The 27,939-nt window shown below is 43.8% G+C and overlaps 1 protein-coding gene across 1 annotated transcript; it reads left to right on the top strand.

Annotated features, from left to right (window-relative positions):
* Nucleotides 1-100: 100 nt before the first annotated feature.
* Nucleotides 101-27,571, top strand: LOC129865876 (arylsulfatase J-like). The gene is made up of 2 exons (XM_055938945.1): nucleotides 101-1,137; nucleotides 25,542-27,571. Exons 1-2 carry the CDS (start codon nucleotides 833-835, stop codon nucleotides 26,908-26,910), a joined length of 1,674 nt encoding a protein of 557 aa, XP_055794920.1. The 5' UTR covers nucleotides 101-832; the 3' UTR covers nucleotides 26,911-27,571.
* Nucleotides 27,572-27,939: the final 368 nt, after the last annotated feature.

Raw genomic sequence — 27,939 nt, 5'->3', positions numbered from 1 at the left:
CATTATTTGCATTGACACTGTCACTCACAACCCAATAGGTTGACGCAGATGTTTTATCGTAGCCCACTGCCCAACTCCCATTTACATATGTGGACTTTGGGAGAGAGAGTCAAACAGGGATGTTGAAATGACAGAACGCAGAGGTAGTGTCAAAATGCTGCAGGAATTGAGCTTTCAGTTCTGCGGTGTTGAGCAGTTGACAGTGGAGAGCGAACACACGGAACAGCCCCCCGAGCTGGCAGTGCGTGCTGGCATGTCAGGGTGGTTCTTGAAAAGCAGATTCGCCGTTGCTGAGAGAGGAGGACCATTCGGATGGAAAGAAACTGAGCTCCAAAAACCAACCTGTCGAGCGATGTCCCACGTCCCAGACGAAACAATCAGGTTCGTGATTGCTTTTTGGACTGTTTGCAGAGCATGACAGGGACGTAAATCCAATGACTTTGGTAAGAACCACGTTTCAAACGAGGAATAAAACATTACGACGGAAAGATGTGTTTTACATTCCACAAGTTTAGATGAACGTTTAGGTGACTTCAAAGAGACTAATTGCAGAATTTGAAGTGACTGGACTGGTATATCGTCGGCTTCCGAACATAAACACTATCATTTGTCTAGAGTAGGAGAATAGTCTATTGAGAACAATGCGAACCCACTTCTGTTATCCCGGAACATGTGCAGCGCGCCACTGCACTCACGCTGTGTCCATTATGACAACCAGCAACTTTGTTGCAATGTGCAATGTAGCAAACAATAATGCTTTTCTTTTTTCGAGAGAGTGATACAATAATTCGAATGTTTTGGTTTTGATGCAGCGTAAACCGAGGGGGTGAAAATGTTTCTCTTCAGTGTCCTGGCAAGTTTATTCGCGTTTACTTCACCAACATGTGGCTATCAGATGTCATGGGAAAATCGGAATGGCAATTTGCAAAACCGAGTGAATGAACTTGACAGTCCAACTACTCAACCTCACATCATTTTCATCCTGGTTGATGACCAAGGCTTCCGGGATGTTGGTTACCATGGGTCCGAGATCAGAACCCCAACTCTGGACAGGCTGGCAGCGCAGGGAGTGAAACTGGAGAATTACTATGTGCAGCCTCTCTGCAGCCCCTCCAGGAGTCAATTAATGACTGGCAGGTACGTTTATCCTACTGTCTAGTGGCCATTCAGTTGTGGTCAATGCACAATGCAAGTGTTATAAAAGTGTTAAAAATGTGTTATAAAAGTGTTATAAATGTGTTAAAGTCAAGAGGTGAGTAACATCACGTGCATGTTGATCTTGTCCATCCACACCAACACCATCATGACAGGTTAAAATATCAAAACCAACCGTGAACCAACTACATTCATTTGATGGCAGGTCGAAACACACTTGAAACATTCATGTACATTTAGCTAGTTAGCTGTTGCTAACTAGTTTGTCCTAGGAGATGAACAGTGCATTGTTATTTCATTTGACATGCATATGGGCCTCTTTTTAGCTGGTTATTTGTCTAACTTTTACCAGGAGTCATAAAAAAAATAGTGTGTTTTTCTACTTCCATGATTAATCAACATATAAAAAGGGAAACCTAGTTTGTTTTTAGATAGTGGTCTTTAATATTTCCCGAGTGGTGCAGAGGTCTAAGGCTAGTGTGCTAGAAGTGTCACTAAAGACCCTGGTTCGATTCCAGGCTGTATCACAACCGGCCGTGATTGGGAGTCCCATAGGGCGGCGCACAATTGGCCCAGCGTCGTCCAGGTTAGGGTTTGGCCGCCGTAGGCCGTCATTGTAAATAAGAATTTGTTCTTATCTGACTTGCAGAGTTAAATAAAGGTTAAATAAAATAATAAAAAATAATCTTTCAAGCATCCATGAGGGCTTGTATCTTCCTGAAGTTCTATTTTAGCGCTTAGCTATGCAGGCGCTCGGTCATGCGCATGAGCGGTGTGGGTAAAATGATTGAATAACATGTATGTGTGGGTAAAATGATGGAATAACATGTATGTGTGGGTAAAATGATTGAATAACATGTATGTGGACGCAACGTGGCTGGTGAGGTTTAATCCATCGTCATCCCAGGCCGTGTCTGGTAATTGTGTCCTCTCATTCAAACCTATTAACTAATTTCCACAAATTCTACCTTAATACAGGCGAGGCGGTCGAACGGTCTACATGTAGTAGTGTATCGAAGGCATAATTATTTTAGACTTGATTACTAGAGAGTTAAAATCCCTTGGAGCATTAGAACTGTTTTGCACTGGAGTTTAATAGAAGGGCCCTGAGAAATGCAATGTGACTTGAAAGTCTATGCAGACCGCCTGCAGAGTCACTGTATGTTTTCAACACACTGAAATGCAAAAGCACACCGTATAAAAATGCTGGAAGCGCAACAAGATTAAAGCAAATTAAATTACAAAACACATAATTGGATGCCGGAGAACAAAGGTGCATGTCAGCACAGTAACAACTGAACTGTTTGCAAGTGGAGCCACTCTTGGCTTTCTCTATAGCAACCACTTTGCGTTTTGGGTCCACGGAAGGCAACGCTACAGATATATTAAAGAGCAGGGGTGAATACATTAGGGTAGCCTGATTGCGGTTTCACTTTGTAGTGTAGTTTATATACCCCCCTTTATTTATCATACAATGTTTCACATCAGCATTTGTTTCACACACACACACACACACACACACACACACACACACACACACACACACACACACACACACACACACACACACACACACACACACACACACACACACACACACACACACACACACAGGACTGTCCCTATAGAGATGCCTGCCTACACCAGCATCTGTTTTGCTCCTTAGGAAACGGGAAGGTTGCTAGGCACCTCTTCTGGCTAGCGTCCGGGAAAATAAGGAGAAAAGTGTCTCCCCTTTTGCCCACTCCACTCAACCCCTCTTGTACAGTAAAAAGGGCTGATACTGTGGTAGTAGCATCCATATGGAAATTAAGGTGTATATTCCATTATGTTACCAGGTTACTTCTGGGAGGATGATTGCAAGAGAGTGGTGGTGGGGGGGTTGTATCTATGATTCAAAACAGAAGGAGATTATGGGCCCTTTAGAAGTGGTGTGTGTGTGTGTGTGTGTGTGTGTGTGTGTGTGTGTGTGTGTGTGTGTGTGTGTGTGTGTGTGTGTGTGTGTGTGTGTGTGTATGTGTGTGTGTGTGTGTGTGTGTGTGTGTGTGTGTGTCACTAATGTGGTCAGAAATGTGTGGACAGCTATGTTAATGCAGTGTGCTATATGTTGTAGGGACCAGACTGTGTTGATTTACCCTCCATGCCTTGCGGTGGGACTTCAGCAGATTGTCTGGCCAATGATCCGTTCAAATGGGGGGGGGGGGGGGGGGTTCAAATGTCAAGCTGTTCATGCTTTTCCCCGTTTGCGGACTACAATAAAGTACCTTGAATATAGTGCTGAACATATGGTTAATGTGATCTTTAAACTTTTGCTCGACACTTATCCTCTGTATTGTACTGTACTCTACTGTACTGTATTGGACTCTACTGTACTGTATTGTACTCTACTGTATTGTACTGTACTGTATTGTATTGTACTGTACTCTACTGTATTGTACTGTACTCTACTGTACTGTATTGGACTCTACTGTACTGTATTGGACTCTACTGTATTGTACTGTACTGTATTGTATTGTACTCTACTGTACTGTATTGTACTCTATTGTACTGTACTCTACTGTACTGTATTGTACTCTACTGTACTGTATTGTACTCTACTGTACTGTACTCTACTGTATTGTACTGTACTCTACTGTATTGTACTGTACTGTACTCTACTGTACTCTGTTGTATTGTACTCTACTGTATTGTACTGTACTGTACTCTACTGTACTCTATTGTACTGTACTCTACTGTATTGTACTGTATTGTACTGTACTCTACTGTACTGTATTGTACTCTACTGTACTGTATTGTATTGTACTCTACTGTACTGTACTGTACTGTATTGTACTGTACTCTACTGTATTGTACTGTACTGTACTCTACTGTACTCTGTTGTATTGTACTCTACTGTATTGTACTGTACTGTACTCTACTGTACTCTATTGTACTGTACTCTACTGCATTGTACTGTATTGTACTGTACTCTACTGTATTGTACTGTACTCTACTGTATTGTACTGTACTCTACTGTATTGTATTGTACTCTACTGTATTGTACTGTACTGTATTCTATTGTACTCTACTGTACTGTATTGTACTCTATTGTACTGTACTCTACTGTATTGTATTGTACTCTACTGTATTGTACTCTACTGTACTGTATTGTACTCTACTGTATTGTATTGTACTCTACTGTATTGTATTGTACTCTACTGTATTGTACTCTACTCTACTGTATTGTACTCTACTGTATTGTACTGTACTGTATTGTATTGTACTCTACTGTACTGTACTCTATTGTACTGTACTCTACTGTATTGTACTGTATTGTACTGTACTCTACTGTACTGTATTGTACTCTACTGTACTGTATTGTATTGTACTCTACTGTACTGTACTGTACTCTACTGTACTCTGTTGTACTGTACTCTACTGTACTGTACTGTACTGTACTCTACTGTACTCTGTTGTTTTGTACTCTACTGTACTGGACTGTACTCTACTGTACTGTATTGTGCTGTACTGTACTGTACTGTACTCTAATGTACTCTACTGTATTGTACTGTACTTGTACTGTACTCTACTGTATTGTACTCTACTGTACTTTATTGTACTGTACTCTACTGTATTCTACTGTACTGTATTGTACTGTACTCTACTGTACTCTACTGTACTCTACTGTATTGTACTGTACTCCACTGTACTGGACTGTACTCTACTCTACTGTACTGTACTCTACTGTATTGTACTGTACTCTAATGTACTCTACTGTACTGTACTCTACTCTACTGTACTGTATTGGACTGTACTGTACTGTATTGTACTGTACTCTACTGTACTGTATTTTACAGTACTGTACTGTATTGTACTGTACTGTATTGTATTGTACTCTACTGTACTGTACTGTATTGTACTGTACTCTACTGTACTGTATTTTACAGTACTGTATTGTATTGTACTCTACTGTATTGTACTGTACTCTACTGTACTGTATTGTACTCTACTGTATTGTACTGTACTGTATTGTATTGTACTCTATTGTACTGTACTCTACTGTATTGTACTGTATTGTACTGTACTGTATTGTACTCTACTGTACTGTATTGTACTCTACTGTACTGTATTGTATTTTACTCTACTGTACTGTATTGTACTCTACTGTACTGTACTTTACTGTATTGTACTGTACTCTACTGTACTGTATTGTACTCTACTGTATTGTACTGTACTGTATTGTATTGTACTCTACTGTACTGTATTGTACTCTATTGTACTGTACTCTACTGTATTGTACTGTATTGTACTATACTCTACTGTACTGTATTGTACTCTACTGTACTGTATTGTATTGTACTCTACTGTACTGTACTGTACTCTACTGTATTGTACTGTACTCTACTGTATTGTACTGTACTGTACTCTACTGTACTCTGTTGTATTGTACTCTACTGTATTGTACTGTACTGTACTCTACTGTACTTTATTGTACTGTACTCTACTGTATTGTACTGTATTGTACTGTACTCTACTGTACTGTATTGTACTCTACTGTACTGTATTGTACTGTACTCCACTGTACTGGACTGTACTCTACTCTACTGTACTGTACTCTACTGTATTGTACTGTACTCTATTGTACTCTACTGTACTCTACTGTACTCTGTTGTACTGTACTCTACTGTACTCTACTGTACTGTACTCTACTGTACTCTGTTGTATTGTACTCTACTGTACTGGACTGTACTCTACTGTACTGTATTGTGCTGTACTGTACTGTACTGTACTCTAATGTACTCTACTGTATTGTACTCTACTGTACTTTATTGTACTGTACTCTACTGTATTCTACTGTACTGTATTGTACTGTACTCTACTGTACTGTACTGTACTCTACTGTATTGTACTGTACTCCACTGTACTGTACTGTACTCTACTGTATTGTACTGTACTCTAATGTACTCTACTGTACTGTACTCTACTCTACTGTACTGTATTGGACTGTACTCTACTGTACTGTATTGTACTGTACTCTACTGTACTGTATTTTACAGTACTGTACTGTATTGTACTGTACTGTATTGTATTGTACTCTACTGTACTGTACTGTATTGTACTGTACTCTACTGTACTGTATTTTACAGTACTGTATTGTATTGTACTCTACTGTATTGTACTGTACTCTACTGTACTGTATTGTACTCTCCTGTATTGTACTGTACTGTATTGTATTGTACTCTACTGTACTGTATTGTACTCTATTGTACTGTACTCTACTGTATTGTACTGTATTGTACTGTACTGTATTGTACTCTACTGTACTGTACTCTACTGTACTGTATTGTATTGTACTCTATTGTACTGTACTCTACTGTATTGTACTGTACTCTACTGTACTGTATTGTACTCTACTGTATTGTACTCTACTGTACTGTATTGTACTCTACTGTACTGTATTGTACTCTATTGTACTGTACTCTACTGTATTGTACTGTATTGTACTGTACTCTACTGTACTGTATTGTACTGTATTGTATTGTACTCTACTGTACTGTACTGTACTCTACTGTATTGTACTGTACTCTACTGTATTGTACTGTACTGTACTCTACTGTACTCTGTTGTATTGTACTCTACTGTATTGTACTGTACTGTACTCTACTGTACTCTATTGTACTGTACTCTACTGTATTGTACTGTATTGTACTGTACTCTACTGTACTGTATTGTACTCTACTGTACTGTATTGTATTGTACTCTACTGTACTGTACTGTACTCTACTGTATTGTACTGTACTCTACTGTATTGTACTGTACTGTACTCTACTGTACTCTGTTGTATTGTACTCTACTGTATTGTACTGTACTGTACTCTACTGTACTCTATTGTACTGTACTCTACTGTATTGTACTGTATTGTACTGTACTCTACTGTACTGTATTGTACTGTACTGTATTGTACTGTACTCTACTGTATTGTACTGTACTCTACTGTACTGTATTGTACTCTACTGTATTGTACTGTACTGTATTGTATTGTACTCTACTGTACTGTATTGTACTCTATTGTACTGTACTCTACTGTATTGTACTGTATTGTACTGTACTCTACTGTACTGTATTGTACTCTACTGTACTGTATTGTACTGTACTGTACTGTACTCTACTGTACTCTGTTGTACTTTACTCTACTGTACTGTACTGTACTGTACTCTACTGTACTCTGTTGTATTGTACTCTACTGTACTGGACTGTACTCTACTGTACTGTATTGTGCTGTACTGTACTCTACTGTATTGTACTGTACTCTAATGTACTCTACTGTACTGTACTGTACTGTACTGTACTCTAATGTACTCTACTGTATTGTACTCTACTGTACTTTATTGTACTGTACTCTATTGTACTGTACTCTACTGTATTGTACTGTACTCTACTGTATTCTACTGTACTGTATTGTACTGTACTCTACTGTACTCTACTGTATTGTACTGTACTCTAATGTACTCTACTGTACTGTATTGGACTGGACTGTACTGTATTGGACTGTACTCTACTGTACTGTATTGTACTGTACTCTACTGTACTGTATTTTACAGTACTGTACTGTACTGTATTGTACTGTACTCTACTGTATTGGACTCTACTGTACTGTATTGTACTCTACTGTATTGGACTCTACTGTACTGTACTGTACTGTATTGTACTGTACTCTACTGTATTGGACTCTACTGTACTGTATTGTACTCTACTGTATTGGACTCTACTGTACTGTACTGTACTGTACTGTATTGTACTCTACTGTATTGTACTGTACTCTACTGTACTGTATTGGACTGTACTATACTGTACTGTATTGTACTGTACTCTACTATACTGTACTGTACTGTACTGTATTGTACTCTACTGTACTGTACTGTATTGTACTGTACTGTACTGTACTCTACTATACTGTATTGTACTGTACTGTATTGTACTGTACTGTATTGTACTGTACTGTATTGGACTGTATTGTACTGTACTGTATTGTACTGTATTGTACTGTACTGTACTGTACTGTATTGTATTGTACTGTACTGTATTGTACTGTATTCCGATAGTTGCAGTAATTCCGTTACAGATTGTTTTGCTCCCCCATTGTAAACCACCCTTATACACCAGAGAGCCATAGATTTGAAATGTGTTTTTCTCAACTGTCACTATATGTACAGGTTGTCTTGCCTCATAAATATTCAACTCTTGCTATTCAACTCTTGCTCTTCAACTCTTGCTAGAATATGACTGACAGGTCAAGGTAAACATCCAGATATCCCAGGGCACGTTGACATGTACGGTAATGAAGTTCAAGTAGAGCGAATATCAGCCATTTCTTCATTCTTATTCCCCATGTCACTGCCACTGACTGGCCATTACAGGGAAGAGGTTAGCACTTTATTCTGGTGAGAAAGAAATAGATTACCGTGTGTTTCATCTACTGTGTTTGCATAGTAGGAGCTGGCGTTGAGGCCTTTCAGTGGAAAGACCAGCTGAAGAAACATCCTTGCATGAAGCCCGATAAAGCATATTTCTGGCCTGTGAAGCACTCTCTATTGAATATGCGTTTTAGTTCAGGAGTAGGTCTGCACAATCATCCCAAAATCTCTCTCAACCCTCTTGTTCAACCCCGATGCTCTCCCTCCCCCTACGACCATGCCCACACACTATCATTGCGGTCGCAGATCCTAAAAAAGAGAAGCTATCATTGTGACGGTGACAATGTTCTATGGTTAGCAAGGGTTTTTCTCAGAATCAACTGGTTCAGTAGAGTTAGAGATGGTCAGATCGGATGTTTTCTGTCCCACTCAACCTGGACACCAGAAAGAAGCTCAGCTTGATCCTTCACACAGACACAGGTGCCCACTGTCTCCTGCCCTCTGGGCCTTCTTTATCAGACATCAGTGACCTGCTGACAGCATGCAAGACTGCCCCTGCTCCTTTAAAAAAAAACGTATTTCAGTCTTCACCTCCTTCAACCTCATCAGGTTATCTAGACTGAGATAACGTTATGGAGTCAGTCATGGAGAAGAGTAGGAGACAGACAAGTGAAACCTCATTGTGCTGCTGAGGTAAAGCACTTAAAACGTCCCCCATGACAGGAGCTGCAGAACAGATTGGTATGGTACCTGACCCCTCGGCAGCAGCTCTGAACGCGAGCGCCACAACCTATTAGACGATTGGAGGCTGTAGTGGAGCGTTTTCCTCCAAGTTCAACGACTAATTTGACTCTTCAAACCCTGTGAACTCTCGCTGTACTCAGTTATTCACTGGTCTCCCGGAGAGTCCAACGAGTTATGCCAAGGAAAAGGCAGAGGTTGCATTGGCCTGGCAGTGGGTCTGGTGTTCTTTTAAAGTTGAAGAATGTGGACTATGTCTGCGGAATGCGAGAGACATGGCAAGACAATGGATGATGCTGAAGATCAGTTTCTCTGAAATACCTTCTCAGCGAAACAAGGCGGCTGGGACAAAGGAACTTTGTAAACACTTCTGTCAGTGTCAAAGATTGAGTATTTTAACAGCTTGAGAGACGACAACAAACGTGTCCAGACAGAGCAGACGTGTGGCCTCCGTCGCAGGTTTTTAGAGCACGGATGTGGATTAAGGCATTCAGAAAACACACCTCATTTACTTTGTCAAAACTTTGGAAACTTCGAACAGATGTAGGATTTTAACTTGATCACCCTGTTGCTGATGAACTTCCAGGGTGGCACTGCGTCTCAGTGCAAGAGGCGTCACTGCAGTCCCTGGTTCGAATCCAGGCTGTATCACATCCAGCCGTGATTGGGAGTCCCATAGGGCAGCGCACAATTGGCCCAGCATCGTCTGGGGTACGCCGTCATTGTAAATAAGTAATGTTAAACTTGTAGTGTGAGGTTTTAAAAGGCTTCTGACGTTTGTAATTTCCACTTTGAAATTTCAGACTTTATTTTTACCTTACGAAAAATGGTCAATCCCAACAAAAATTTCAATTAATTATAATCCACATAATAATTCACATTTCCTGTTGCTGCAGGATTATGTTCCTGCTGTAGCAAACTGGTTCAAATTAAGATCCTACATCTGTATAACTCCACATGGACATCCTCAGACACACTCCTTTAATATCGATTTATACGTGGCCAGCCTAATAAAAACGATTGTAAAGGGAGCCAGAAGACCTTCCCTCCTCCATCTCCTGAAACATATACTCCCCCCTCTTTCTATCTCTCACTCCCTTCCCCCTCTCTCTTTCACTCCCTCACTCCCTGCTTCCCACGGGGGACGACTCAGCGGTCACTCTTGACAACCTGCCAAGCAGGAGGAATCGACGTAAAGCTAAATGAAATATTCCTATCAAAGGCCCACATCTCTGATGAACCGCTGTCAGTCAACAAACAAATAATTAGGAATGCACCGCAGGTGCCTTCTGGGTCATGTGGAGGAGATTGCCAACGTAGATAGCAACCAACTTTTAAGGGCAGCTTTGTAAGACCAAACACTGTGTTCTCTTACAGTGTCAAGGCGCTGTAAGTTGTAACTATCAAACCGCAGGCAGTGTCGTAGTTTATTTGCACAGAGTTACTTTTATCCCTTTTACCTCTCACCCCAGTCAAGTTTCATCTTCCACTTCTCCAGACCCTATGCTGACTCTGTCCACAGTCTCCCAGCTTCTCTCACTCACCCACCTGTCGCTGACTCTGTCCACAGTCTCCCAGTTTCTCTCACTCACCCACCTGCTGTCGCTGACTCTGTCCACAGTCTCCCTGCTTCTCTCCCTCACCCACCTCCTGTCCCTGACTCTGTCCACAGTCTCCCAGCTTCTCTCACTCACCCACCTGTCCCTGACTCTGTCCACAGTCTCCCTGCTTCTCTCACTCACTCACCTGTCCCTGACTCTGTCCACAGTCTCCCAGCTTCTCTCACTCACCTCCTGTCCCTGACTCTGTCCACAGTCTCCCTGCTTCTCTCACTCACCCACCTCCTGTCCCTGACTCTGTCCACAGTCTCCCTGCTTCTCTCACTCACCCACCTCCTGTCCCTGACTCTGTCCACAGTCTCCCTGCTTCTCTCACTCACCCACCTCCTGTCCCGACTCTGTCCACAGTCTCCCTGCTTCTCTCACTCACCCACCTGTCGCTGACTCTGTCCACAGTCTCCCAGCTTCTCTCTCTCACCCACCTCCTGTCGCTCCACTGAGCATTCCGTTTTTTTTTTCTCTCTCCTTCACCCCATATACTCACTCCATCCCTGCACACTGGGTTACAGAGTTAATACACACTGGGTTACAGAGTTAATACACACTGGGTTACAGAGTTAATACACACTGGGTTACAGAGTTAATACACACTAGGTTGTAGAGTTAATACACACTGGGTTACAGAGTTAATACACACTGGGTTACAGAGTTAATACACACTGGGTTACATAGCTAATATACACTGGGTTGTAGAGTTAATACACACTGGGTTGTAGAGTTAATACACACTGGGTTACAGAGTTAATACACACTGGGTTACAGAGCTAATACACACTGGGTTACAGAGCTAATACACACTGGGTTACAGAGTTAATACACACTGGGTTACAGAGCTAATACACACTGGGTTACAGAGCTAATACACACTGGGTTACAGAGTTAATACACACTGGGTTGTAGAGTTAATACACACTGGGTTACAGAGTTAATACACACTGGGTTGTAGAGTTAATACACACTGGGTTGTAGAGTTAATACACACTGGGTTACAGAGTTAATACACACTGGGTTACAAGGCTAATACACACTGGGTTGTAGAGTTAATACACACTGGGTTACAGAGTTAATACACACTGGGTTACAGAGTTAATACACACTGGGTTACAGAGCTAATACACACTGGGTTACAGAGCTAATACACACTGGGTTACAGAGTTAATACACACTGGGTTACAGAGTTAATACACACTGGGTTGTAGAGCTAATACATACTGGGTTGGTTGATGAAGTGAACCTGTGGATAAGTGAAGCAAGGCCAACGTGTGAATAAGCGAATGAAGAAGGTGTCAGGTAGGGTCTGAACGGTTGAGTTTGAGTCCTAGAAGAGAACGTATGATGGAGTTTAAAGAGGAGTGTCAAGGCGGTAGCAGCAGAGTTAGATTGAAGGGGTGGTGTCAGTCAGAGAGATAGTGGAAGGCTGAGTGAATAAACCAGAGAGCCACACTGTTCCAAGGCTGATTTGTATAAGCTTTAGAAAGCCGAGGAGAGGCTGCTTATTTGAACCATATGTAGGGAGGACGTGGAACAGTTACATGGTTGGCCCATGCAGCCAGGCCCGGGCCCAGGGATAGTGATGCTTTGGAAGCTGGTACAGGCCTAGAACTCTGAGACTGGGTGGCCTAGTAGTTGTTTCCCCTTGTGCCTTGTGGGACTCTGTGTTTGCAAGCTGCGTTTGGTGATTTGTGTTTAATGGCGTGTGTGTTTTGTTGGCATAGCGGTCCAGTGGTTGTGTAAAGAAACCAAAGAGACAGCTAGTGTGATTACAGGGAAGGGAAAGTAGAAAACAACTGCTCAAGGTTTTTACTGCCTGGCATGACTCCTTGTTGGGCATCGAAAGTGGAGCTGGCTGGCCTTCAGCCCTCAACCTTTGACACCTAGAGGCCTGTTCATGCCATGAAATATGTTTAAAGGTGTTTGTAAATGGGCTGTATTCAACACGGGGTGGGGCTGGGGGAAGTGAGGCACATCTTGAATATGCTCATGACTCCAGTCATCTTTTTAAAGGGCCTAGAAAGACTAGAAAGTAGAACTGTTCTTCAACCACTAAAGACCCGTACAAAGTCCAGGCCAATGCACCATTCCCTTGAAATCCCCAAATCCTATAGGTATAGATAGATATAGACCAGAATACTTTGGAATTCCTGGAGTTCTACCCTGTACCAGTCCACATCAAGATCTTCTGTTCAGATGACTGATCTGTGTAGGAATCAGAGATTCCATGCACGGCATGACATTCTCATTACACGTCAGTAACCGTTTGGTATGTGAGCACCAGCAACGCACAAGACTCCGGAGGGTTAGGAGTATATGATGAACTCACAAGCTTTCTTGCTCACACAAGCACCCTCCCTCCCTCCCTTTCGCATGAACACAGACACACACAGCTCTAGGATGCATCTGCACTTGTAGTTGTGTCCCATTGTGATTTTGTGGGGCTTGATCATCTGGAAGTCAAGATACCCTCAGGGAGATATTGTTCTTTCCTCTCAATCCTAGATTTCAATCCTTGGCTTTAACACGAAGCTGGACAAATAAAAACAAATGAAGTGACGGCATGGAATGGAATATTGATTATATGCGCCGGGAGAATCTAAACAAACTGGTCCATGTCTGGCAGAGAGGGAAGATAATGTAGCAGAAAACCTCCAGAAACAAAGTTTTATCGGCATTTATCGACAAAGGAAGAGAATAAATATAAACATGTCATTGCTTGTGAAAAGAGCTATATGGAGATAACGGCCTATAGATGGAAACTAAAGCCTTTTATGAAGGATTGCTCTGCACATTCTATCTAGCGTTGTAAAGTCCTTTGAGATAAAGTCCACATATGTCGATTAATATATTATAGCTATAGTCGAAGCCTACAAGCTCAGCTCCACGTTCCACTACGGACCTCCAAAGAGCTCACTTCATTGAGTCTCTCTGGTCTCTACCCTAAGACAGATGTTGGTTCCCCCTCCTCTCTCTTTTCCAAATCCATCTATTAGTTCTTTGTTTACATATTGGATCCAGATAATGATATTCAGTCAGCACAACAATGCTTCCTTTATTCCCCAGTGAGTGTGTTTGTTGTGGAGTGGTGGGCAACAGTCCCCTGCTCAGACTACTAACTGGTGAGAAGCCATCATGCCAGGCCCACATGAAACCAACAAACACTCTGGTTCCCAGATCATTTCAGGCCCACATGAAACAAACAAACACTCTGGTTCCCAGATCATTTCAGGCCCACATGAAACAAACAAACACTCTGGTTCCCAGATCATTTCAGGCCCACATGAAACAAACACTCTGGTTCCCAGATCATTTCAGGCCCACATGAAACAAACACTCTGGTTCCCAGATCATCCCAGGCCCACATGAAACAAACACTCTGGTTCCCAGATCATTTCAGGCCCACATGAAACAAACACTCTGGTTCCCAGATCATTTCAGGCCCACATGAAACAAACAAACACTCTGGTTCCCAGATCATTTCAGGCCCACATGAAACAAACAAACACTCTGGTTCCCAAATCATTTCAGGCCCACATGAAACAAACAAACAATCTGGTTCCCAGATCATTTCAGGCCCACATGAAACAAACACTCTGGTTCCCAGATCATCCCAGGCCCACATGAAACAAACAAACACTCTGGTTCCCAGATCATTTCAGGCCCACATGAAACAAACACTCTGGTTCCCAGATCATGTCACCTCTCTGGTGCCAGTATGGATTCCTCTCTGGTGCCAGTATGGGTTCCTCTCTGGTGCCAGTATGGGTTCCTCTCTGGTGCCAGTATGGGTTCCTCTCTGGTGCCAGTATGGATGCCTCTCTGGTGCCAGTATGGGTTCCTCTCTGGTGCCAGTATGGATTCCTCTCTGGTGCCAGTATGGATTCCTCTCTGGTGCCAGTATGGGTTCCTCTCTGGTGCCAGTATGGGTTCCTCTCTGGTGCCAGTATGGATTCCTCTCTGGTGCCAGTATGGATTTCTCTCTGGTGCCAGTATGGATTCCTCTCTGGTGCCAGTATGGGTTCCTCTCTGGTGCCAGTATGGATTCCTCTCTGGTGCCAGTATGGATTCCTCTCTGGTGCCAGTATGGATTCCTCTCTGGTGCCAGTATGGATGCCTCTCTGGTGCCAGTATGGATGCCTCTCTGGTGCCAGTATGGATTCCTCTCTGGTGCCAGTATGGATTCCTCTCTGGTGCCAGTATGGATTCCTCTCTGGTGCCAGTATGGATGCCTCTCTGGTGCCAGTATGGATTCCTCTCTGGTGCCAGTATGGATTCCTCTCTGGTGCCAGTATGGATGCCTCTCTGGTGCCAGTATGGATTCCTCTCTGGTGCCAGTATGGATGCCTCTCTGGTGCCAGTATGGATTCCTCTCTGGCGCCAGTATGGATGCCTCTCTGGTGCCAGTATGGATTCCTCTCTGGTGCCAGTATGGATGCCTCTCTGGTGCCAGTATGGATGCCTCTCTGGTGCCAGTATGGATTCCTCTCTGGTGCCAGTATGGATTCCTCTCTGGTGCCAGTATGGATGCCTCTCTGGTGCCAGTATGGATTCCTCTCTGGTGCCAGTATGGATTCCTCTCTGGTGCCAGTATGGATTCCTCTCTGGTGCCAGTATGGATTCCTCTCTGGTGCCAGTATGGATTCCTCTCTGGTGCCAGTATGGATTCCTCTCTGGTGCCAGTATGGGTTCCTCTCTGGTGCCAGTAGGGATTCTTCTCTGGTGCCAGTATGGATTCCTCTCTGGTGCCAGTATGGATGCCTCTCTGGTGCCAGTATGGATGCCTCTCTGGTGCCAGTATGGATTCCTCTCTGGTGCCAGTATGGATGCCTCTCTGGTGCCAGTATGGATTCCTCTCTGGTGCCAGTATGGATTCCTCTCTGGTGCCAGTATGGATTCCTCTCTGGTGCCAGTATGGATTCCTCTCTGGTGCCAGTATGGATTCCTCTCTGGTGCCAGTATGGATTCCTCTCTGGTGCCAGTATGGATTCCTCTCTGGTGCCAGTATGGATTCCTCTCTGGTGCCAGTATGGATTCCTCTCTGGTGCCAGTATGGATTCCTCTCTGGTGCCAGTATGGATTCCTCTCTGGTGCCAGTATGGGTTCCTCTCTGGTGCCAGTATGGATTCCTCTCTGGCGCCAGTATGGATTCCTCTCTGGTGCCAGTATGGATTCCTCTCTGGTGCCAGTATGGATGCCTCTCTGGTGCCAGTATGGATTCCTCTCTGGTGCCAGTATGGATTCCTCTCTGGTGCCAGTATGGATTCCTCTCTGGTGCCAGTATGGATGCCTCTCTGGTGCCAGTATGGATTCCTCTCTGGTGCCAGTATGGATTCCTCTCTGGTGCCAGTATGGATTCCTCTCTGGTGCCAGTATGGATTCCTCTCTGGTGCAAGTATGGATTCCTCTCTGGTGCCAGTATGGATTCCTCTCTGGCGCCAGTATGGATGCCTCTCTGGTGCCAGTATGGATTCCTCTCTGGCGCCAGTATGGATTCCTCTCTGGTGCCAGTATGGGTTCCTCTCTGGTGCCAGTATGGATTCCTCTCTGGTGCCAGTATGGATTCCTCTCTGGCGCCCCTATGGATGGTGAACATTAAATGATCATTTCCATTTCTATCCTCACGGTCTCGACTTTAAAGAATAATTCTGATATATCAATATCTTAAATGTAATAAATAAAAATGTATATATCATTTTAAGGTCTCCATTTGTTATTTGCCAGTGTTGAGAATCTCAGGACCCATTCAGATGTACTTAACATCGATGCTTCCTCAGTGTCTTCTACAACATACAGCCCTTTCCTTTAAAAAGACACTAGGCGCTCCATTTGTGGCTGGCGTTAAGCCAAGCACACTCGTTAGTGATTTTGACCCGGTAAAGCCGTCGCTCATCTATTTTCTAACCCTAGAGCCAGGATTGGTAATTGACCTGTTTTATATGAGCTGGCTTGTGCTGAGGTGGGGAGGCAATATCTGAGGTGTGTCCTTAAAAACGTGTGCCGAAGTGACAATTTCAGTCAGCTCTGGTGGGGATATTTAAGACCTGCTTAAGAAGCTGCTTTTAACGGTAACGGGTTGGCTACGGCATGGATTTGGACAGCAGAAGCCCTGCCTATCCAGCCGTGACGCACAGTAACCATATGCACATGGAACAAGACATATGGGCTTTTTTTTGTTCCCAATTTGTTCCCAACGCCAATTTCAGCCTTTCCCCAACCACTTTTTAAAAAAAGTATGCCTTCATGTGAGAAGTTGTGGGTGAGGGAAGTTATCATGAATATTCATTTTGGGGGTGGGTAAACGTAGTTGTGCCTGATCCCAACACTTTCTCACTAAAGCATACTTACCAGAAGTCCAGTGGTACGCTCTGATAATACAATGATGTGCATCAAGAGCAAATATGGTTCTGTACAGTTAGCTCACAGTGATATGGTTCTGTACAGTTAGCTCACAGGGATAAGCCTCTGTACAGTTATCTCACAGGGATAAGCCTCTGTACAGTTATCTCACAGTGGTAAGCCTCTGTACAGTTAGCTCACAGTGATAAGGCTCTGTACAGTTATCTCACAGGGATAAGGCTCTGTACAGTTATCTCACAGGGATAAGGCTCTGTACAGTTATCCCACAGCGATAAGGCTCTGTACAGTTATCTCACAGCGATAAGGCTCTGTACAGTTATCTCACAGGGATAAGGCTCTGTACAGTTATCCCACAGCGATAAGGCTCTGTACAGTTATCTCACAGCGATAAGGTTCTGTACAGTTATCTCACAGTGATAAGGCTCTGTACAGTTATCTCACAGGGATAAGGCTCTGTACAGTTATCTCACAGTGATAAGGCTCTGTACAGTTATCTCACAGTGGTAAGACTCTGTACAGTTATCTCACAGTGTTAAGGCTCTGTACCATTATCTCACAGTGATAAGGCTCTGTACCATTATTTCACAGTGATAAGACTCAGTACAGTTATCTCACAGTGTTAAGGCTCTGTACAGTTATCTCACAGGGATAAGACTCTGTACAGTTATCTCACAGGGATAAGGCTCTGTACAGTAATCTCACAGTGATAAGGCTCTGTACAGTAATCTCACAGTGATAAGACTCTGTACAGTTATCTCACAGGGATAAGGCTCTGTACAGTTATCTCACAGGGATAAGGCTCTGTACAGTTATCTCACAGTGATAAGGCTCTTTACAGTTATCTCACAGGGATAAGGCTCTGTACAGTTATCTCACAGTGTTAAGGCTCTGTACAGTTATCTCACAGTGGTAAGGCTCTGTACAGTTATCTCACAGTGGTAAGGCGCCGAGTTCCTGACATCTATTGCCACTTGCGGTGTAAATTCCAATCCCTCATGGGGCACAAAAAAATATTTGAAATGTAGACTCACATTTATTGCGGCATTGTGTTGGGAAGAAAGGTGCAACCATCACCTTAAATGAAGAGATGGGGCTCAATTCAATCTGCATTGCAGTATTTACACAGTAGCTCTTTTTCCAATAGTCCAATTAACTCACAGATTGGTCTTGGGTACTGTATAACCACCTACTACCAGGGCGACCCCTCTCACAGGTATGCTTTCACTTTTCACAGTTAGAAGAGTGTGGCCACGGGATGAATATTGTAAATAAAAGATATTAGAACTATGAGCAGACTGCACCACCAGTAATATCATTTAGAAAAAATACAACTAGTTGACATGATTGCCGTGTATTTCTTGTTATGATGGATGCAGCTACGAATATAAACGAACAGTTCTCATATCCTACATGTTTTTTTCTTCTTCGTAAAAAGCACAGAAATGTGTATGAAACGGTAAGCAAAAATGTTTCATTTGGTCATATGCGGAAATATGCCTTTTGAATTTTGTGTAACGTCAGTAGTCTAGTGAAGGAAACATCATGCAAATATATTGTACCACCCAGCACATCTAGAAGGGAATGTATGTCATACCGACCACTCCCTTGAGAAGATGTGCCTCTACATCGAGAAGGGAATGTATTTCATACCGACCACTCCCTTGAGAAGATGTGCCTCTACATCGAGAAGGGAATGTATGTCATACCGACCACTCCCTTGAGAAGATGTGCCTCTACATCGAGAAGGGAATGTATGTCATACCGACCACTCCCTTGAGAAGATGTGCCTCTACATCGAGAAGGGAATGTATTTCATACCGACCACTCCCTTGAGAAGATGTGCCTCTACATCAAGAAGGGAATGTATTTCATACCGACCACTCCCTTGAGAAGATGTGCCTCTACATCGAGAAGGGAATGTATTTCATACCGACCACTCCCTTGAGAAGCTGTGCCTCTACATCGAGAAGGGAATGTATGTCATACCGACCACTCCCTTGAGAAGCTGTGCCTCTACATCGAGAAGGGAATGTATTTCATACCGACCACTCCCGTGAGAAGATGTGCCTCTACATCGAGAAGGGAATGTATGTCATACCGACCACTCCCTTGAGAAGATGTGCCTCTACATCAAGAAGGGAATGTATTTCATACCGACCACTCCCTTGAGAAGATGTGCCTCTACATCGAGAAGGGAATGTATTTCATACCGACCACTCCCTTGAGAAGATGTGCCTCTACATCGAGAAGGGAATGTATTTCATACCGACCACTCCCTTGAGAAGATGTGCCTCTACATCGAGAAGGGAATGTATTTCATACCGACCACTCCCTTGAGAAGATGTGCCTCTACATCGAGAAGGGAATGTGTTTCATACCGACCACTCCCGTGAGAAGATGTGCCTCTACATCGAGAAGGGAATGTGTTTCATACCGACCACTCCCTTGAGAAGATGTCCCTCTACATCGAGAAGGGAATGTATTTCATACCGACCACTCCCTTGAGAAGATGTGCCTCTACATCGAGAAGGGAATGTGTTTCATACCGACCACTCCCTTGAGAAGATGTGCCTCTACATCGAGAAGGGAATGTGTTTCATACCGACCACTCCCGTGAGAAGATGTGCCTCTACATCGAGAAGGGAATGTGTTTCATACCGACCACTCCCTTGAGAAGATGTCCCTCTACATCGAGAAGGGAATGTATTTCATACCGACCACTCCCTTGAGAAGATGTGCCTCTACATCCGGAAGGGTGCAATTGCAGCCTGCAATTTGGGAAGTTCCTGCGTCTGCAGGAACCCCTGTTTAAACTTCTATTGGTCCATTTTTAAGTTTTGACAGGTGGGATGTGGGGCGCTCCAGTACAGTAGGTGGTGATAATGCACAATAACATTGGATGCCAGCCGCCGATAAACCCCACAGATGTCGGGGGAAGGGGCCGGACATCTGTTTTCCCGCAGTTCTGTTAACGACGACGATCGCAGGCTAGCACACGGTGTCGCCCCAGCCTCCCACCTGCTGCGCTAGCGGGGGCGACCGGTTCTAGACAGTGTCCTTCGCCCCCGCCTGTCGGGTACTGTTTTCCCACAGTTAACAACTGTGAGGGCAGGCGGGAGTGAAGGACGGCGTCTAGCAGTGTCACTCCCACTAGCCAGTAAGCAGGACTCTAGGAGGTGGGGCTGGGAAAACTCTGATAATACTGTTATTTGCCTTTAGACCCAAAAGTGTTACACATGACTATGTCGTGCTCGGGGAGGGGGCGTTCATAAAGGAACCAATGGGATGCTCGAGGGGGGAATGCCCACATGCAGGAACGCCCAGAATTGCAGGCTGCAGTGGCACACTATTGTCTTTGTCACGATTTCAATGGTCAAGTCCAACCGCTAGGGTCCAAAATAGCTAGATTTAATACTAAAAGACCAAAATATATCACTTTTACAATAAACTGTCAAAATGAAGCCCAGAATTGACGAGTTTCACTATAAATAAGCCTAAAACATCTGGTTTTACATGAAAATAAAATATGTTCATGAAAGTTACTCTTTAAAAGCCAAGCATAGCCTCTCCTCCTCTCAATAAAGTTTTTTTTTGTCATACCCAATGCAGTCGCCAAGTAGTCCAGACTATCGATAAAGGGTTTCTCGTGAGACCATGATCACTAAAGCTTTATTAAAATGTCAAGTTTGACAAAACAGTGAGCGGACATCCCCTTTTTATCTACGTAGGCGATTACATTATTTTAGACAGCTCCTGTTGTTATTGTGGATGTACGTACAGTACAAACCCCTCCATGTAGGTTATATGCCCATCATGGAATGAGATAACCCGGTGACATTCTTTGGAAACATTTAAGTTATTTTCCTTTCACAATTTGTATTGTATTTTTTTTAATTAAAAAGCAAGCCCCTTACCCTGCTATAACGAAAGCTGATCCAACAACAATGTGCCTGGTTTTTCTGATCCTGGCCATGCGTTAGCCAAGGAGCCGATACATTAAAGGTTTATGCTTGTGAGGCTTTTGCCGACATGCTTTTGCATTATTCCTAATTGACATAGGCCTACCTGCAGTGAATACTCCATTCCGCTTGTATATATCGATCCCCATTTCCAAACGGCGCCTCTTGTCCGGTTACCAATCACATGCTCCTCCAAACAAAAGCTTCAGTCCTATAACACCATATCAACAGCAGGCCTAGGCTACGTCTGGCTTATTGAGAACATAACTCACACATGTCTCACACATGTCTCACACATGTCTCACACAATTTACGGGAGCTTAGTATTTTTTATTTGAGGAGAGTGCGATGCCTAAGGCCTATACTCGTTGAAGCCAATTACAACAATGTTGACTGTCAACAATCCAAACATATTGAGCCAACACTGGATGTTTTTGTTTTATGTTGCTATCACTCGTTACTGTAGCCTATGCTATTTAATAAACTGTAGTATCGATCCACAATGGACCAGGAGAAGAATATTCCGTGTCCCCAGACCAATTGGAGAGGATGATAACTCAAAGACCGTCAATAAACGACAAAACTTGAGACAAACACATGCTGTATAAAACAATGGAACGCCTTAATTGACCAGTGAGTGGCCAAGCCCTCATCACACCTACAACTTGTTTATTTATCAAAACCCAGCTCTTTTCACACTACCGGCAGCTATTGAGCTCACAATAATGGCTATGAAAATCGTGAAAATATTTCGGACACAGGACCAGAAGTGCTACCACCAAGGTTTATATTTCTCACTGTGTTAGGTTTGTTAAAATAGAGCCCTTGAGGATCTTGTGGTTTAAATGACAGATGTTGGGTATACTATGTTGGGTATACTATGTTGGGTATACTATGTTGAGTATACTATGTTGAGCATACTATGTTGAGTATACTATGTTGGGTATACTATGTTGAGTATACTATGTTGGGTATTGTAACGGGTGTCTAGATCTTCCTCCTCCTCGGACGAGGAGAGAAGGATCGGAGGACCAAAATGCAGCGGGTTGTGAATACATAATGATTTATTTACAGACGAAGACGAAACACGAAGAACACTTGAAATGATTACAAAATAACAAAACGAAAACGTAGACAGACCTGAACTATGAGAACTTACATATAACACGAAGAACGCACAAACAGGTACAGACTACAGCAAACGAACGAACAAACCGAAACCGTCCCGTATGGTGCAACATACACAGACACGGAAGACAATCACCCACAAACAAACAGTGTGAACAGCCAACCTATATATGATTCTCAATCAGAGGAAAAGTCAAACACCTGTCTCTGATTGAGAACCATATAAGGCTAATTACCAACCACCTAAACATAGAAACACAAAACATAGAATGCCCACCCTAACTCACGCCCTGACCAACTAAACACATACAAAAATAACATAAAACAGGTCAGGAACGTGACAGGTATACTATGTTGGGTATACTATGTTGGGTATACTATGTTGAGTATACTATGTTGAGTATACTATGTTGAGTATACTATGTTGGGTATACTATGTTGAGTATACTATGTTGGGTATACTATGTTGAGTATACTATGTTGGGTATAATGTCCCTATCTCTGCTTGTTGAATGTACTGTAATTACACTACACTCTTAAGGAGATGGGAACAAACAGCAACACTGCTACCAAGTGTGTTGTTAACGATCGATATTCGCTACCATAGCGGCCATGCAGCGTTCGTTGAGAGACACATCTGCCACACAGCGGTTTAGGAGGAGAAGGAGAGGTGCAGGAGGAGGTAGAAGAGAGGAGGAGGAGGAGAGGTGGAGAAAGAGAGGTGGAGGAGAAGGAGAGGTGGAGGAGAGGAGAAGGAGAGGTGGAGGAGGAGAGGTAGATGAGAAGGAGAGGTGGAGAGGAGGAGGAGAAGTGGAGGAGAAGGAGAGGTGGAGAGGAGGAGAGGTGGAGGAGAGGAGAGGTGGAGGAGAGGAGGAGGAGAGGTGGAGGAGGAGAGGTGGAGGATGAGGAGAGGTGGAGGAGAGGGGAGAGGAGAGGTGGAGAGGAGGGAGAGGTGGAGGAGAGGTGGAGGAGAAGGAGAGGTGGAGGAGAGGTGGAGGAGGAGAGGGAGAGGTGGAGGAGGAGGTGCTCCATGTGTTCAGTTGTTCACTGAGACAGACAGTCCTCCCACCTGACTGACTCCTGAGGCATAGTATACTGTACTGTATGGAGTTACACCTTGTGGAACAGCGGGGACTCTGAAGCAACACAAACACACATGCATACACACACATAATAACATACACACTATACACACGTACACATAGATTTTGTGTTGTAGATATGTGGTAGTGGAGTATTGGCTTGAAATCTGTTATGAAATCTGTTATGAATGTATGAATTGTAATGTTTTAAAAATGGTATAACTGCCTTAATTTTGTCAGATCCCTGGAAGAGTAGCTGCTGCCTTGGCAACAGCTAATGGGGATCTATAATAAACCCCAGGAAGAGTAGCTGCTGCCTTGGCAACAGCTAATGGGGATCTATAATAAACCCCAGGAAGAGTAGCTGCTGCCTTGGCAACAGCTAATGGGGATCCATAATAAACCCCAGGAAGAGTAGCTGCTGCCTTGGCAGGAACTAATGGGGATCCTTAATAAATACAAATACAAACAGAGACTACACCATTACCTTCACCCCCACTTTTTTCTGATGTCCATTAGCTAATCCCTGTTCTGTCATTTAGCATGCGAACACACACGCAGGCATACGCACACTAACGCACACACCCACGCACACATACGCAAACCACACACACACCTAATGTCATTTTGCAAACCCTGGTCAGCATCTGTCTGACAGGTTAATGCTGTGTGAAAATGTTAAGTGAATTACCTCGGGGAACAACCAATTCAAACTAAAACCACTAAGAACATTCCAATGTTTCATCAACTAAACTAAATGTTTTCGAGGGGAATGAATAGCCAGTTTCCCTAAAACACATACAGTAATGCTATCTGCTATTAAAGTTCAAGTCAAGGGCAAGATGTCACTGCAGTGAGTAGACTATAGTATTTGCACTTCCAAGATACAGTTTGCTAAAATGACATGCAAAGACTTGAATAGAACTGTGTCCAAGTGTGAATAAAGCGAGTGTTTGGTGCTGTGGATACGTTTGAAATCATTTAAGATACAGCTCAGAAAGCCCTGGTTCGCCAGACCACCACATTCCTTCGCTCCAAATGAAGTGCACACCGACCGCTTATGTTATGTACCATTTCCCTGGTGACTGATTGCCTTTTTGCCACTGGCCACAGCAGAGAACGAGGGATGAGTGAGAAGGAGAGGAGGGGAAGGCAAGAAGGAAGGGAGAGAAAAAAGGGATTGAGGTAGTCTGGCTTTCTCTGTCTGATAGCAGGAGAGTCAGACAATGATGAAGTCAGTCCAGGGGTAATTGTAGCTGTTAAGTCATTTCACCACTACAATGACTTCATCCTCTGGCATATTGCTCTTGGACATCTCCTGTCAAACTTGCTCAGCTGTCTGTCTATACCTGTTGGCTTTGGATTAAGTCCATTGGATTTAGAATTTGATTGAATAATGAATACTGTGTGTAATACAAAGCTGATTCTGTGCCATCTCATTGCATTTAAAATGTCTGTGAAAGGATTCATTGTCAAGTGAAAGAAACGACCAAATCTGGCGTTTTAGAAAATTAAACTGGATGAATTGTCAATGTATTACCAGAACCTTGGCAGACTTTTTGGTTTATTTGATTGGAAATCATACCGTATCATATTCAAATTGTATAAAAATTATCTTTCTAGTATAGCCTCGATCTATCTGGAACTATTTCTGTGCACATCATATACCATAGAACTCTACAATTCAAGCATAGAATTCCAAGGATTCGAGGTTTAGGAAGTCAAGCCAACGGGTGTATGTCAGATAGTGAGGAAGGAGAAATCCAAACACCATGGTGGAATCATTGCAGGCACATGTATGGACCTGTCGTACCACAATACTGCATCCAACTATATTATATTTAACTGTAAATGTTAGCAAATGCTTTATTTGATGTACGACTGGTTTTGGATACTCTGACTGGCCAGATGAGGATGGTCTCTCCCTCTGCGCTCTGGTTCTTCACAATGTTTATCCAAACTAGCTATGTTTCCTAGACACTGTCACCTTGGCCTTCTCTTTAGAGGTGTACTTTGTAGCCACGGTCATAGATACGATTTGCTTTGTCGATTGGTCGATTGGTTGATTGGTTGATTGACTAACAGCCTTTCTTTTCTCTGTGTCACATGCAGGTACCAGATCCACACGGGCCTCCAGCACTCGGTCATCAGGCCCACCCAGGCCAACTGCCTGCCCCTGGAGAATGTCACACTACCCCAAAAGCTCCGGCAGGCAGGCTACGCCACCCATATGGTGGGAAAGTGGCACCTGGGCTTCTACAAGCGTGGCTGCATGCCCACTCAGCGCGGCTTCGACACATTCTTTGGGTCCCTATTGGGTAGTGGTGACTACTACAGCCACTATAAATGTGACGGTCCCGGCATGTGTGGCTATGACCTGTACGAAGGGGAGGAGGCAGCCTGGGAACAGGATCGGGGCCGATACTCAACCTTGATGTTCACCCAAAAAGCTGTGGACATCCTGGCACACCACAACCCCCAGAAACCCTTATTCCTCTACTTGGCCTTTCAGGCAGTCCATTCCCCGCTACAGGTGCCCGCTCGCTACTTGGAGCGCTATAAGTCCATCCCTAACTTACATCGTCGCAAGTACGCCGCCATGGTGTCCTGCCTGGATGAGGCCGTCCACAACCTCACACTGGCACTGAAGCGCTACGGTTTCTATGACAATACAGTGATAGTGTACTCGTCAGACAACGGGGGTCAGCCCATGGCCGGGGGCAACAACTGGCCTCTCAGGGGGAGCAAGGCCACCTACTGGGAGGGGGGCATCCGGGCCGTAGGCTTCGTTCACAGTCCCCTGCTACTGAACAAGGGGACCCGATGCCGGGCGTTGATCCACATCACAGACTGGTTCCCCACCCTGGTGTCCCTGGGGGAGGGGACCCTGGACGAAGACCTCAACCTGGATGGCTACGACGTGTGGGAGGCCATCAGCGAGGGCCGCCAGTCCCCCCGCCACGACATTCTGCACAACATCGACCCCATCTACACCAAGGCAAAGAACGGCTCATGGAAGGCCGGCTATGGCCTCTGGAATACGGCCATCCGAGCCGCCCTCCGGGTGGGCCACTGGAAGCTGCTCACGGGGGTGCCTGGCTACAGCGACTGGGTCCCTCCGCAGACCTTCTCCAATCTGCTTCTGACCAACCGCTGGCATAACGAATATGTCCGCTGGGACCAGGGGAAGTCCGTCTGGCTGTTCAACATCATAGCCGATCCCTACGAGAGAGTGGACCTGTCTCTACGCTACCCACACATAGTGAAGAAGATGCTAATGCGGCTGGCACAGTATAATAGGACGGCCATCCCGGTGCGCTACCCGGCTAAAGACTCCCGCTCCAATCCTAACTTCAACGGAGGGGTGTGGGGACCGTGGTACAAAGAGGATGAAGATGATAGAGAGACTAATCTCCTTACCAACAACCTGGCCAAGAAGAGACGGAAGAAGAAAGCGAAGAAGAGGAAGCTGAAGGACTGAAAGAAAGGTGGAGGACTAGTCTTATTATTTATTGCTGTGACTTTTTGTTGTGAAAGACTTAGATGGTCAGATCTCAGGGATTGACACACGATCGGTCTTTAAAGATTATCCTGCTCAATGATTTGAAGACTTTAATGGACTGGTGCTTTGGATATTACATGAACTCAATGGACAAATGGACCTATATTTGCCTCAGAGAGTAGGCTTTAAGGAAACAACCTACTTTAATAACTACTGTCAGACCCAACACCTATGACCTCAACACTTTGGGTTAGGGCCTTTAAATAATGTTTATTTTTCTAGTTTTTGATCGCATGCTTGAACTTCTGTGACCTTCCGATTTTTATTAGATTTCTGACATTTAGGCAAAGAGAAAATAAATATAGAATGAATCTTTGTAGACAGCACCATATATTTGGGCTAAATAAAAAAGATGAATAGTTATATTATATTAGCTGTTGATTGTAGTGTTGCAAGAAAATGAAAACAAAATGTAGGATTTCTGTTGGATAGTCAACTGAGATTTACTCTGTTTCACGAGTACAGTCCGTCTGAACTTTAGAACAATCTATGTTCTCCCCATTAGTTCTGTCTAGTCTGGCACCAGGTAAACCTGAATGTAAAACAAATTAGCTAACAAAATAAAATAACTTGACACAGATCCGTTTGTCTCATTCTCTCATTTGTCTCATTCCACCTCTTGTCTTTCTCACCACCTTTCTCTCTCTGTACTTCCATCTCTCTCTCTCTCTCTCTCTCTCTCTCTCTCTCTCTCTCTCTCTCTCTCTCTCTCAACGTCTCAAGCATTTATGGATATTTTTATCAGATCCATTTCTCTCATATTTCGGCCGGCAGTCAGTGTTTATTTGTGACCAGAAAAATGTCTAGTGAAAAATACTATAAAACTCAAATGTATCAGATTTATCAGTCTTAGTGTTGAACAGTAAAAAGTTCAAGGGAAAAACAGAAATCCCATTAATGGGAACAACTCACATGGGATGGGCAGAGGAACGTAACTCGCAACCAATA

Source organism: Salvelinus fontinalis, chromosome 11 (genome assembly GCF_029448725.1).
Source record: "Salvelinus fontinalis isolate EN_2023a chromosome 11, ASM2944872v1, whole genome shotgun sequence".
Classification (NCBI taxonomy): domain Eukaryota; kingdom Metazoa; phylum Chordata; class Actinopteri; order Salmoniformes; family Salmonidae; genus Salvelinus; species Salvelinus fontinalis.
The sequence above is the reverse complement of the archived record's forward strand: the minus strand, read 5'-3'. Positions and strand labels throughout refer to the sequence as shown.